Consider the following 13,567-nt stretch of genomic DNA (forward strand, 5'->3'; position numbering starts at 1 on the left):
ATATCGAATTATCTAGAGCAGTCTTGTATTAATATATAAGAATATAAACATTACATATTTAACATAGATATATAATAAATATATAAAAAAAAACTTTACAGACAAATCTATCACAAGCAAGCCATTTTAGCTCCTAAGACTGTTGTATAATTCATTACTTTAGAGTTTGGTTATCACAAATGTGCTTTCACAGAGACTCTTAACAATTGCTATCTCCATAGAACCATAAAATGACAGCAGAGTAGATTTCTTAGGAAGTAATACTAAAAGATTTCTAAGGATAGGACAGTTTACCAATCTCCTTCCTGCATAATTCTGACAAATTTAGAAAGCTTAGAAAAATTTCTCCACAATCCTTGGTCTTCATCTGCTATCCTTTCTCTAAGTTCTTGGCTTATGTTTCTAGCAGAAGTTATAGTACTAGAACTGTATTAAATTATTTTTTAAATTTACTATGTTAGAATCATACAAATCTATAAATACCAATTAATGAAAATGTCATTTTGTATGTACATAGGAATAGAGGTACTGATGTTCTCATTTTTATAAAATTTTAAGACCTTTAAAGACCTTGCTTTTGTAGTATATCTAGGCCTTCAACACATTTTTTTTAATGGTGAACTATGACCTTTAGTGAAACTCTACCATATTTGGAAAATACATGGAAAGTTCTTAGCACCAAAGTACTTGTGGGTAGCGACACTACAGTATGTGGAAAACATCCATTCCTACCAACCATTAGAAATGGTTATCAGTCTTTCATTCTTTTTATCTTCTTTTCAACTCAACTAAGTATTTCTTCACATGGCTTTGTTCATACTTTCTAAAAACCCTTTAGTTTACTTGCTTAACTGAATCAGAGGGCTGGATGGTGAGGCCACGACTTCCCAATAAGAATAAGATTTAATTATGAGTGCAGATATGAACAAGATTTAGACTATTAAGCCTTGCACTTCAAAAAAACTTTTAACATATTTTGCCTTTAAATCTTTTATCACCTGCAAAAATTAATTAAGTGCAGATGTAGCAGGTTCTCTTTGGATGCCAGGGTTCATTTCCTGTCTATGCTTTGTCAGACAACCTATTACACCTCCTCGTGAACTAGAGGCAAACCGAAAACGGGGCTCATAAATCACCAGTCAGCTCTCTTTCGCCCTTTCCTGGGTTGGCCTTTCTGTATGGGGCAGATCTCCAGCTCATTATTCATGAATATACTATAGACAACATGCCAAGTGTCATCTGCATTTAAACAAGCCATTTGTTAAGCAAATTATAACTCTATTGTGTAAGAACGCATCATGTTAAAATGCAAGACTAATCTAATGCCTCTGACTTTTAATCACTCAGGGTTCCTGCCGGGAGTCATCCCAAACTGGCATACATGATCTCAGATCTTTTCAGAAAGAATGACATGCTGACTTGTTTTAATAATACCACTGTTGCACAACAAGCAACATGATTGCTAACCAAGGGAAATGGCCAATTGGTTACCAAAGCAACAGCATTCTTTCCAGCACATCTGACTATTTAAAGTCTATATTCTGTAGGGAAAAGTAAATTCAGGTTCTGTTGGGTTATTTTAACTGTGGAAGTATCAATTCATTTAAGGATCATAAAAGTTGCCCTGATCTGCGCCTTCTTCTCATTAAATTGCAGTTAACACCATGAAAGTGAAACGTGAATGTTTATGGTTTCAGAACTGCAATCTTGAATTTAATGAGTTTCCACATTCAAAGGAAACACACCCGTCAGTTGTTTGCAAGCGCTAAAAGCAGGACAACCTAATAGAGAAATACAAATACACTCCCTTTTATCTAGAGTCACTGAAAATGCAGCTCTGTCCAGGAATACATACCAGATCTACAATCAATATCTTGCTTATATTTAGTTGGTCTCTCAAGTATTTGGCGGTAATTGCAACTGAATTAAAAAAGCAGAAACCCCTGTGGAATAGAGAAGAACAGAGAAATAAGAAAGCAAATCAGCCAGGAAAACCATTATAAATAATGTTCAGAGCATTTTTTAAAATGCTATATGATCTCTGAAGCCATAAATCTGCTTCTGGGAGTACCTTGCAAGATTTTTCAGTCCATCTGCTAACAATTAGAGGCTTCAGAGACATGCACGGGGCAGGTGACTGCCAGGAACCGTGGTGCTTAGAGATGGGCAACAGTCCCTGGTACTTACATGGCTGTGGATTCTTCAGCATGATGGCCTGGGGGCCTTACAACAGCAAACCCATTCTGTAAAAATAAGACAGGTTTTCAATGCTCAGATATGGGAGGATTGCCTGGATCTCCATGTACTACAGAGCATCAGGTGTGCACAAAAAGATTCAAGTCTCTAAGAGGCCTTCAGAGCTTCTTTTCTTGACCCCACTGCCTTTTCTGAGAATGAACAGAAACAATATATATGATAACATTTTATCAGATCATGTCTCAAAAAGAAGGCTCCTACAGAGCAAGGGGAAGAACAGGGATTCAGGAGTTGTACCTAGCTGGCAAATATATATATAGCAGCTGTTATACTAGCATGATTCATTTTCAAGAACAACTTCTTATTTTATGAAAACAACACCCTACAGAGGAAGAAGAAATTCACTTTGGTGCAGGTTTGGGTTAAAATTTGGAAAGACCAGGGAAGATCCAAAGTGAAAATTCTTTAGCTGGATTTTCTTAATGGTTATTTCCACTCCATTGTCAGCAAAATGATAAATTTATACTCACACACTCACATACACACAAAAGAAACCCAGAAAGGTGAAAAAGAGAACAATGGAAGGCCCATATTTCTTCCAGTCTATAAATTTAGCTTGGATGACTGCCAAGACTTGCAACTTTATTGGATTCCCTAAGTCAATTTTTAGCCCATGTTCTGGAATTTTATAAAGAATTCCAGGGCTGAATAGCAATCAGATCTATCCATGATCAAGGAATGCCTTAACCTCCAGATTAGTTGGAATGCATCACGGAAAGCTGAAGTAACTCCAGCATGAAGGCAAGGAACTATAAATCCTTATAAAGCCAGCATGCTCAGAAAAGTTGGGTTGCTAGACATGAAAAAAAATCATTCATCAGATGGTTCACACCACCTTTCACTTAACTCCTAAGATCAAGTCCTCCTAAGATCAAGATTCAAGTAACATACACAAAGATATTTCTTTAATATAGAAACCTAAAACTTTTGAAATGATTTTAATATACCCCAGGGGTATTTTTTTCCTACATCTTACTATAAGCATAAAGATATATCAAGAAAAATAATCTATTCCCTAGGACTTTAAATATACATAAATTTTTCTAGGATGTATGGTAACCAACATACAATGATTAATTTGTTACACATTTTGATGAGCATATACATAATGATAATCTCAGAAGCAAACTAGAAGTCAAATAACACAATACCATTTTTAAATGTGGGAATCGTGAAAAACATATTTCCTATAACAGTTCTTAAAATACTATCTTTCTGGCAATAAACGACTAATATGAGAGAAACTATTTAATGAACCACACAAGACCAAACAGACTGAAATTTTAAGATTGAAGAGTGACACTTTAGTGTGCTAAAGGAATCCTGAGGATAGATTATTAAGTAAAGATTATGATAGGTGCAATATATCTTACTAGGAAGGTAACAGGATGAAATAAATATAATACAAGCAATATAATTAGCATGTAATGAATTTCTGTAATTGGATTCATAATACTAATGATCTTTTACAATTCAACTAAAACAAATACACTTTTTAAAAAAACTACTATGTTTTACAGCGAAAGGGCATGGAAAGACAATACAAAGAAGAAAAATTTCCAGTGATCAATAACTATAAGAAAAAATATTCAACGAAATTAATAATTAAATAAAAGTTGATGAAAATCCTAATGGAAAAACACTTCTTCACCCAGGAAATTGGATTTCTTTTTTCAATACTCTATGCTAACAATGCAACGGTACTTCATAACTCACAAATGCTGCCCAGGAGAAGATAATTTATTAAAGCATTCCTGGAAAATAATCCATCTCTATATATGTTTAGAGCCTTTAAAAAAACATTTACCCTTTCAATTACTAATATACTTAAAGAATTTTTGCCCTAAAGGTGTTACTATGCTTGTAGGCAAGCATTTATATAAAAGATGTTTTATTTACAATAGGAAAACTAGAAATTACGTAAGTTAGCTAATACTAGGAGAATGTGTAAGTGAATTATGGTAAATCTATACCACGGAATATTAGTCAGCCACTAAAATTTTGCTATTATAAATACTGAGTAGAAGAGAAAGATATCAACTTTGGAAGTATTAGTGTTAAAAATAACAGACACATTATGATATCACTGAGTGATAGTATTGCATGGTTATTTTAAATTTATAATTTCATATTTTTTGAAAATGGTTTTACAATAAACACTAATTATTTCACAATGAAGATGTAAAACAAAGAGAAAATTGAAACGTACATTTGAATTTGTCTTATAGGAAGAGCTGTGATCATAAAGGTAGAGAAAAATTTTAAAGGATATTCTGGGCAGGAGGGAAAAGTATGACATGGCTTGGACGAAAGGATTTTAGAAAGTATTATTTATGAATTTTATACTGTATATCAACTGGAATTTAACAATAACTTTAAAAAATAAAGAATTTATTTAAAAACATCAACCTGAATAGAAATCATGTTAAGAAACAACATGGAGGGGCGCCTGGGTGGCTCAGTGGGTTAAGCCGCTGCCTTTGGCTCGGGTCATGATCTCAGGGTCCTGGGATCAAGTCCTGCATCGGGCTCTCTGCTCAGCAGGGAGCCTGCTTCCTCCTCTCTCTCTGCCTGCCTCTCGATCTACTTGTGATTTCTCTCTGTCAAATAAATAAATAAATAAAAAGAAACAACATGGAAGTAAAAATCACATAAATAATTAGCTAGTTTATAGAGGGAAAAAAGTCAAATAGTATTTGATTTCTATTTTTCTCCTCTCTCTTATAGCCAAATTCCTTGAGAAAGGAGTGTGCCTTTCACTTTATAATTTTCCAAAGTAACCTCCACCATTCTGCTAAACTGCTTCTAAAACTGCTTCATCTGGGGCTGAAAATTATCTTCTTGCAATAACAAATCTTTTCCGGGTCATTATGATTCTGATCCACCCAAAGCTTCCACTGTGTTCTCATTAATGGCAAACACCCCTACATTTTCCCTGTCTTTTCTGAGTGCACCCCCTTTCCACAGCCAAAGCCTTGAAGAGGGCTGCTTCTTCCACAATCTGCTCAAGTGGTAGCTGCTTCCTCTCTTACACCATGCAAGCCTGCATTCAGAAAAGACGGAACTGGTGTACTCCTTGGGTCTCACTGATGCTTTGAAACGTAAAACCCAATGCACCCACCCTCCACAATACTTTCTTGTAAGAAAGGATTAGATCACACTCAGAGAGAAAAGATAAACACAGTAAGATGACTGAGACTGAGTCCTCAAGCAGTCCTGTTACACTAGAGGAAATGTTAGTCCTCCTAAGATCAATTTTACCACCTGCAGTTAGGATCCGATCCCCTCCTACTTTTCCACCATCATTTACGTTATGTTTTTCTCGCTGACATACTAAATTCATATTAAAATTCCAAATTATATATATATTTCATTCAGATTTAAATAAGCTCATTTTCATCATCTTGAAAATAAAAATTTATATATATATATATATATCAAAACAATACAAATATATACATATGTATAATATACTATGTGCCTCTATCCTTAATCCCACTGATCCCTCATTTCTACATGTTTCTTCCCCTTTAGCAAGCAAAATTCTTGAAATGGTGGTCTACCTTGCTGTCTCCTTTGGCCTCACCTCTGCCTCAATAACCTATCTCTGATTTATCTTCCACTTTCTTAGTTCATTAAGAAGTTTTTACTAAGGTCACCATGGCCTCCATGTCACTAATTTCAAAGACATTATTATGCTCTCAGACTATGGGACCCCTGGTCAACTTTAAACACTATGGGCTACATCTTCATTTTAAAAACACTCTAAAATAAATAAATAAATAAACAAATAAATAAATAAATAAAAATAAGAATAAAAACACTCTCTTCTCTTGGTTTCTGTGATTTCATGCTCCACTGGTTTATTTATCTCTTTCCACTTCCTAATCAGTCTCCCTTGAATGCTCCTACTCCTCAGCTTGCTCATCAATTATTAAAATTATTCATGGCCCAGTCTTAGACTTCTCTTTCTCTTCTTTCCACACTTGCTTCCAAGGCAATGCCATCACTCTTGTGGATTCAGTTACCACCCATCATCAGATACTTCACAGATTTCTATTTCTAAGATAAGCCCTCCACTGAGCACTGGACCAAAATTATTAGCCCACCTACTCAATATCTTCACTTAAATATTCACTTGGAAGTTCACTTCAAATTTAATATATCCAAAATCAAACTTCCGATCTTCTCCCAGCCTTCTCTAACTTACCAATGATTCATACAGTGGCTCACGTCAGAGACCCATGAATTATCCTTAATGGCTCCCTCGCCCTAACCTTCCTCCATTTCACTTTATTTTATTTAGTTAGTTATTTTTTCATGACCAATTCCTGTTGATTTGATTCTAAATATCACTCAAATCCATCTACTTAGGTCTACATCCACTCCTTGAGTATTTTGCCTTTTGAAGTTCTGCTTTTCTATCATTCCTCCAGTAATTATTCTTAGTGATTTCAATGCCATACATACAGACACTCCGTTCAATATCTTGATATTTCAGTTCTGATTCCTCGTCTTAAATGACTGTCTTCCACTTACAGTCATATTCCTAGGCCTTGCCATTTTCAATAAGACATCTATTCCATAATGTCAAACATCCTATTCTCTTACTATCCTAATTTCCAGTTAACGCCCCAACTACAACCAAGATTTCCAATTCATTGATCTTACTGAACTTTTGCTATCCATCACTCATTCCTATCACCATATTCCTTCCCTCTTTATCTGGTTAGACTTTAGGGTCCATCACTGTATTCACTTCCTTGCATATACTTTTAGATATCTTGTACTTTTCTCCCCCCAGTATACTCCCCTGGTATATTAATGCACTCAGGCTACTATAACAAAGTACCACAGGCTGGGTGACTTCAACAACAGAAATTTACTTTTCTAGTTCTGGAGGCTGAGATTAAGGTCTGAAGTTGAGATTAAGGTCTGGCAGAGTTGGGTTTGTGTTAAAAGCACTCTTCTCAGTCTGCAAATATCTGTCTTTTTCCTAGGGTCTTTATATGGCCTTTCTTCTGAGTGTATACACACAAGGCTAGGGAATTAGAGAATTCTTATATCTCGTCCCCCTTTATAAGAGCATTAGTCCTATCAGATTAGGGTCATACCCCTACGACTTCTTGTCACCTTTATCACCTCCTCCCAGATGAAAGGTCTTCAAATACAGTCACATTAGGAGTTAGAGCTTCAACATTATAAATTTGGGGGGCACATATATCCAGCCCATAAATACTTCTAGTCACTTTGTCCCTTTCTTCCTTCAACACATTCCTCTGATAAAATTACAAAACTAATTAAATATAACTCACATCTGCTCTCTTCCTGCAACTAAGCCTATATAAAAATGATATAACTGGTCTTCCTCTGAAGTCATGATTACAAACCTCAGATAGGCTCTTCAAGATGCCCAGCAATCGTACCACATTCCTTAGCCAATTAACTCTATATTTTAGGAGAGTTATTTCTACTTTCTTCTCTTTCTTCAAATCTCCATTAACCCCTGCTCATTTTTCCCCTTTGCTGATGACCTAGCTTCTTATTTCAATTAAAAAATAGAAGCAATTAGAATAAAATTTCCTCATCTTTCCATAATCAGATCTAACCATCTACTTCTACCAGTCCCTGATCCTAAGAGCAATTAATTCCCTGTGTACTTAATCCCACTGTCTCTTACCTATTCAAAAACACCTCACCTATACTTTTCCCTTTCCCCCTGTAATCATTTGTTTCCTATATTGAATTGTTGCCTTGACAATAAAAAACATACATAAAAGCCTTTCATCTTAATAAAAACAAAATAAACAAGGCAAAGTGACAAATAATAGCGTTATACTATATTGCTATCATGTACTATATAGTACGTAAAATAATGCAAATACAAATGTGATAAATAATAAACTCTAATATTTTATTACTTATTTAATCCTAACATCATCTGAGGGCAGATAACATTATTATCCTCATTTCACGAATGACAAAATCAAAGCACAAAAAGATTAAAGAACTTGCTCAAGAATCATACCAGCAAGTGAGAGGGCTGGGATTCCATCCTAGATGGTCTAGGACCTGAAAAAAAGCATTGAAGACTAGCCACACTGTACAACCCGGCTTTGCTTACCTCTTCAGCTTCATCTTGCACCACCATCCACTTTCCTTTCTCCACTCCAGTCACAGTGGCCTTTTGGTTCCTCTAGCGTGCCTGTTTTCCTAGCCACAGGCCTTTGCACAGGCTCCTACTTCATAATGGAATTCCTTCCATTTCTATACCCTCTTCCTTTACCTGGATAACACCTCCTCATCTGCATATTTCAGCTCCATTATCTCCACAGAGAAACCATCCCTGAGCCCCTGCAGGTCAACATCAAGATCCTCTATAATACGTACTTAGCGATCTGCCAACACTTGTTTCTGAGAACTCCTCTTAGTTTATGATGACGTACCTCTTAGTGTGATTATTTGTTTTCATTATTTTCAATTATTGTGACTTATATAATTAATGTTACATCTATACTCCCCATAGTGCGGTCACCCCTCTATGACTTGGCTCACCATTTTATCACCTAGACTTACATAGTGCCTGGCGTAAAGAATGATAAAATACATTTGTGAATAGATACTACTCTGGCTCTTATCCCTCTGGTGATTCCGTTGATTTGCTCTTGGCTGTAAGTTCTCCATTATCTCAAAGGTCCCAACTTCTGCATCCCAGTTTTTGTGGGAGTTCACCTATTAGAAACACATAAAATACTCTGTTCCTTACAATTAATGGAGATTTTGATTTGATTAACTATAGTGGGAAAATGTTTCAAATGAAATGATAATTCTTACAGAAATGTCTGACTTTCACAGTGGATTCTGAATGGAATTTGTTTTGTATTTTTCTGTACCATTGTCTGACATAATGGTTTATTTTATGGGATACCACTTGAACCAGTGTTTCCCTTGACTCAAGAATATATATGTCTTCAATGAATATTTTTCAATGAGCCTTTTTAATCATCAATTTACTGTATATTCCAAAACACTCAATAATCTACCAGCTTATACAACTATAAGAAAACCTATATACAATAAAGGACTCAGAGGCTCAGTTTATTATTTTCTCATTTAATGCTAATAATAATAATTTTCATTTTATGAAAAAAATTATTTTCTCAAACCTTGAGGTTTGTATGATGTTTTCACTTCATCTAATTTTTTGAGCATCTCAGAATGTGGTAGTAAAACATACCTATCTATATAACTTTGAATTTCTTTCTACTTTACTTCATAAAAAAACTCCCTGCTTTACATTTTATTCAGTTATGAAAAGTACTTAATCTAAGCAAATGAAAGTTAAAGTACTTTTCTGTGATTTTATATCAATTTAAGGGCAATGTAATTTTTGCCTTAATAATCTGATTTTTTAAATCTCTTTTCTTTCAAGTTTTAAATTCTCTTCAGTCATGAACATTACTAATCATAGAGCTTTGGCAGTATTTTAGCATCACTAACAGTAACAATGTTTCCAGGGTGTTCTCATAACCATATTTTTGTTGTGGTTGTTGTTATCTAGATCAGTATTATGGATGTTTCCTCTTGGTTCAAGAGGAGGATGTGTTCTCTGATGTCATCATATGGGGAAATGCAGGAGACTATTTGCTTCCCATACACAGCCATGGAAAGGGAATCTAGGACATTGTCTATATGTAAAAATGGATTTGAATGAGAGGGAAAGGAATCCAATCATTCTGGACTATACCCTATTTTTGTAACTTGTGAAATTTTCATTTTCTGGTTAAATTTACCAAAATGTCAAACTTCATGTAATCTTTATATGCATAGTAAAACCCTCACCAGGCAAGTAAAGGGCTGGGAGTAAGCAAATCACTAGAACCACTTTAAAGTTGTTTTTTTTTGTTTTTTTTTAACCTCACCTAAAGTAAAATTCTTCTACATAAGCTACGAAGTTCAAATTCTTCTACATAAGCTCAGATAACCATGGCACATATGAAACCGAAAATCTGGAGTGTAAAACAATCTGATGATTTTATTAGTTGCATTCATGAGGATGGTCTCATGGATAGGAGAAATGTGTATTTTCATTTTGCTAACATCCCCAAATATGTATTCAATGGATAGTAAAGAACTACTACTAATTCCAACCTCTGTAGAGTAATTTTGGTTTCAGAAATCATGGAAAATAAAGGCCTAATCACAAATGACAGGAGTAACATAAAAGTCAAGAACACATAACAGAATTAGCCAATATATACAGAATCCAAAAGAGAAAAGCAAAGATTCATACCCATTCAAAAATATTAAGCAATGATTTGGACTTAAACTACATAATAGCCAGTAGTCCTGTTAGCAACTTAATAATTCTGATTTATTCTTTATAAAAACATAACTGCAGTACGTAGTACTAAAGTTCTCTGTGATATTAATAAACTGACAAGAGATTGTGTTTCTTTGTTAAAAGTAGTTTAATCAGGTATTAGATCTTTACTTAATCTTTAACTCTATTCTGGGACACTATAAGAACAAGGGACACTATAAGAACAAAATCAAAGAAATCTGTCCTGCTTAGAAAAATGTTTTACATATAATGTAACTGCATACTATCCAAAGACTAATTGAGCATGTCAAACCAGCTGACTGAATTCTGTTTTTAAAATTTCTCTTTTAGTGCACTGCTGGTTTAGTACTCAGTAATTACCTCCCAATGTCTAAATATTAACACTAAAGTGTTTCTAAGTGTATTTATGCATCGGTTCTCATTGAAATACTATGTATCAAAACCAAACACAGCATGGAAAAACTCTACAGCATGTATTTCCAAATAAAGATGTGATGGTTGAATTACTGCTTCTAATATAGTTGCAGAATTAGAAATTTATATGCAGTGGTTTACGTGCCCAAAATATTTCATGAGAAGCCAAAATCCCAGCTACCCCAGATCCATAATGCACCCATACTGATGCATTATCAATTTTGAAAATGACTTTAAGAAACATTCATTTATACAAACATTTTTAAATAGTTAGAAATATTTTAATCTACTTTGATATTCAGTAATAACTATAATTATCAAGTATGTTGGTGAATAAACTATTTAGCGCTAGTAAAAAGAAGTGCTGAAAGCAACTAGAATCTGAAATTTACTTGTCTATGCTAGGCTAGCACAACATAATCTCCCAACAAATCCGTATGCTTTTAAGTGCCCTTTTTAACATCTCAAGAAATGTGCTTGCCAAGTGTACAAGTCTTTTATATGATGATCAAGAGTAATAAAAATAAAGCATGCATTAGCTGGTTTGACACACTTTAAAATTATTTATAGTAATAAATTTGGGATTCTTTATATTAAGTTGCATAGGGGGAAGAAGTCAGAAACATGGCAAAGATATAATGCTTTTGTAAGACTTCATTGGATAGAAGGTCCTAAAGTTTTCCTATTACAGTAAGTTTTTGTTTCTTAAAAATTACAATTATGTTGTCTGTTAGATCCTGTTTTAGTTGTTGTATGGGCTTTCTTCCTTCCTTTGTCTCTCTTCCTTCCTTTCTTATTTTCTTTCTTTCTTCTCATTTTTCCTTTCCTTTCCTTTGCTTTTTTTCTGGTGAAGTGGGGTAATATTTGTTGTAACAGGATTTAAAATATAAATACTACTATTCACCTTGTCACATTAAGTACTTTATAAGTATTTCCTTCCCTCTGGTGTAAGTAAAGTGGAATAAGGCAAAAATGTCCATCAAAATTCTCTAGCACCTTGTGAAATACCTACGATGGTTTGTATGAATTTGCGGCTCTGCCCCTCATCCAAAATGGTGCCGGTTACAATCAATATAGTGATATGAGGGTCCATTCTTTCAGCTAAAGAAGCTGAAAATTGTTCAATGGAAAGTTTTCACATTATCTTTGTTGATATCACTGGATGTTAAAATTTGGAGGGGAAGATCATACATAAAAGTTGAATGAATATTCCTTCCCTCCTACCACTTACTCCCTGATACTGGATTTAGGGATTTAGATTATCAGAAACCAACTCAGGAGCAGAGAAAGAAAAACAGTCATTCCACCTGCCTTGCTTTCCCCACTTCTGTTTACCTTGTAGGAACTTGTGAAGCAATTAGCTCAGATGCCCCTTTTCAGGAATGGCTCAGGTATAGGAGTGCTAAGAAGATGTTAAATACCTGCAATCTCAAGTTGAACAAGTTGGATATGATATAGTTTATCATTTGTTCAACATGACTTATACCAGCTCCCACTAAAAGCTCCTAATGAATAGTAACTGTGAACCTTTTGTGTATTCTGAGGTCTTCCTCTTCAGCTAACTAACATCTGTAATGAAAAATAGTCCCACATGATTTACAGCTTGGCAACAATAATGTGAATAGTAAATTCCCCTCCCAGGCTTTAATTTTTTAGAATAAAATTTTATTTAGAAATTAAAAAAAAGGCATTAAGTCTTCTAAACACTGTAAATAGTTGGGTTTATCCTATTATCCCTACCTTTATGAGAAAGAGAGGATCAAATTATGTAATCTCAAAGACCTACTACTGACAAATGCTAGACTTCATCTACTTGTATTCAATTTTACAAGTCTTTGAAAAGCACAGTATAACAATTGTTAATTCTACATATAAAACATTAAATCTAGTTTTGTGATTCCTTTTGAAGGGAAGGATTAGAATAGGATAAAATACTATATTGCAGAATACTTGAACACTAAGTTAAGAGGTATCTCCTAATTATATCTAAACCACTTATAAAATTTGACATTGAAATTAGTAAATCAAGGTCAGTCTTCTGGTTGCCTTTTACAGCAATTCACTGGTATGCATAATATTTTGAAATATGCCAATACAGTCCTCAAAACCAGTTAACTTCAACTTTAAAAAGGACTTTCTAAAAAGACAGTTTGCTTTAGAATCAATGCTATCAATCTACAACCTCTGAGGAAAGGAAATTTCACAAAGAAAGTTTGTTTCTCACATACTAGAATCTGGGAGGTTAAAGGAGGCAGGGAGATTTGCCAAGAAAACAATAAGGGACATATGGGAATACCATTTTGTTTCTTTGAGTGAGCTCAAGGGAGCCAGAAAAACAGGAGCCCAGCATTAGCAGTTTAACTGAATGGTGGACCCCAAAGCATATGTGCAGCTGCCAGCCCTGCTCCCTGAAGAATCCAGAAGGAAGAAGCTTGATGACAGAACTGGAAAACAGTTCTTAGGAAGCCTGGCATCTGTGGCCCATAATGCCTACAGCCTTCATCCTGGCAAAGATGTAGCTACAGATAGGAATAAACTCAGTCATGAAAAACC

At 34.6% G+C, this 13,567-nt stretch overlaps 1 protein-coding gene across 10 annotated transcripts in view; it reads right to left on the bottom strand.

Moving 5' to 3' along the window:
* The window catches only part of HDAC9 (histone deacetylase 9), a 936,353-nt gene that overhangs the window by 206,970 nt on the left and 715,816 nt on the right, over positions 1-13,567 (bottom strand). For all 10 annotated transcript variants that reach the window (XR_009403815.1, XM_059396742.1, XM_059396749.1 and 7 more), the window contains 2 exons: positions 2,188-2,243; positions 1,856-1,943 (listed from right to left, as the gene is read on the bottom strand). Coding sequence is in view for 9 of the 10 variants with exons in the window: in XM_059396742.1 (XP_059252725.1) it covers positions 1,856-1,943; positions 2,188-2,243 (144 nt within the window). In the remaining variant the exon portion in view is untranslated. The remainder of the gene's footprint in view (positions 1-1,855; positions 1,944-2,187; positions 2,244-13,567) is intronic.

The sequence above is a fragment of the Mustela nigripes genome, chromosome 4, assembly GCF_022355385.1.
Source record: "Mustela nigripes isolate SB6536 chromosome 4, MUSNIG.SB6536, whole genome shotgun sequence".
Lineage (NCBI taxonomy): Eukaryota > Metazoa > Chordata > Mammalia > Carnivora > Mustelidae > Mustela > Mustela nigripes.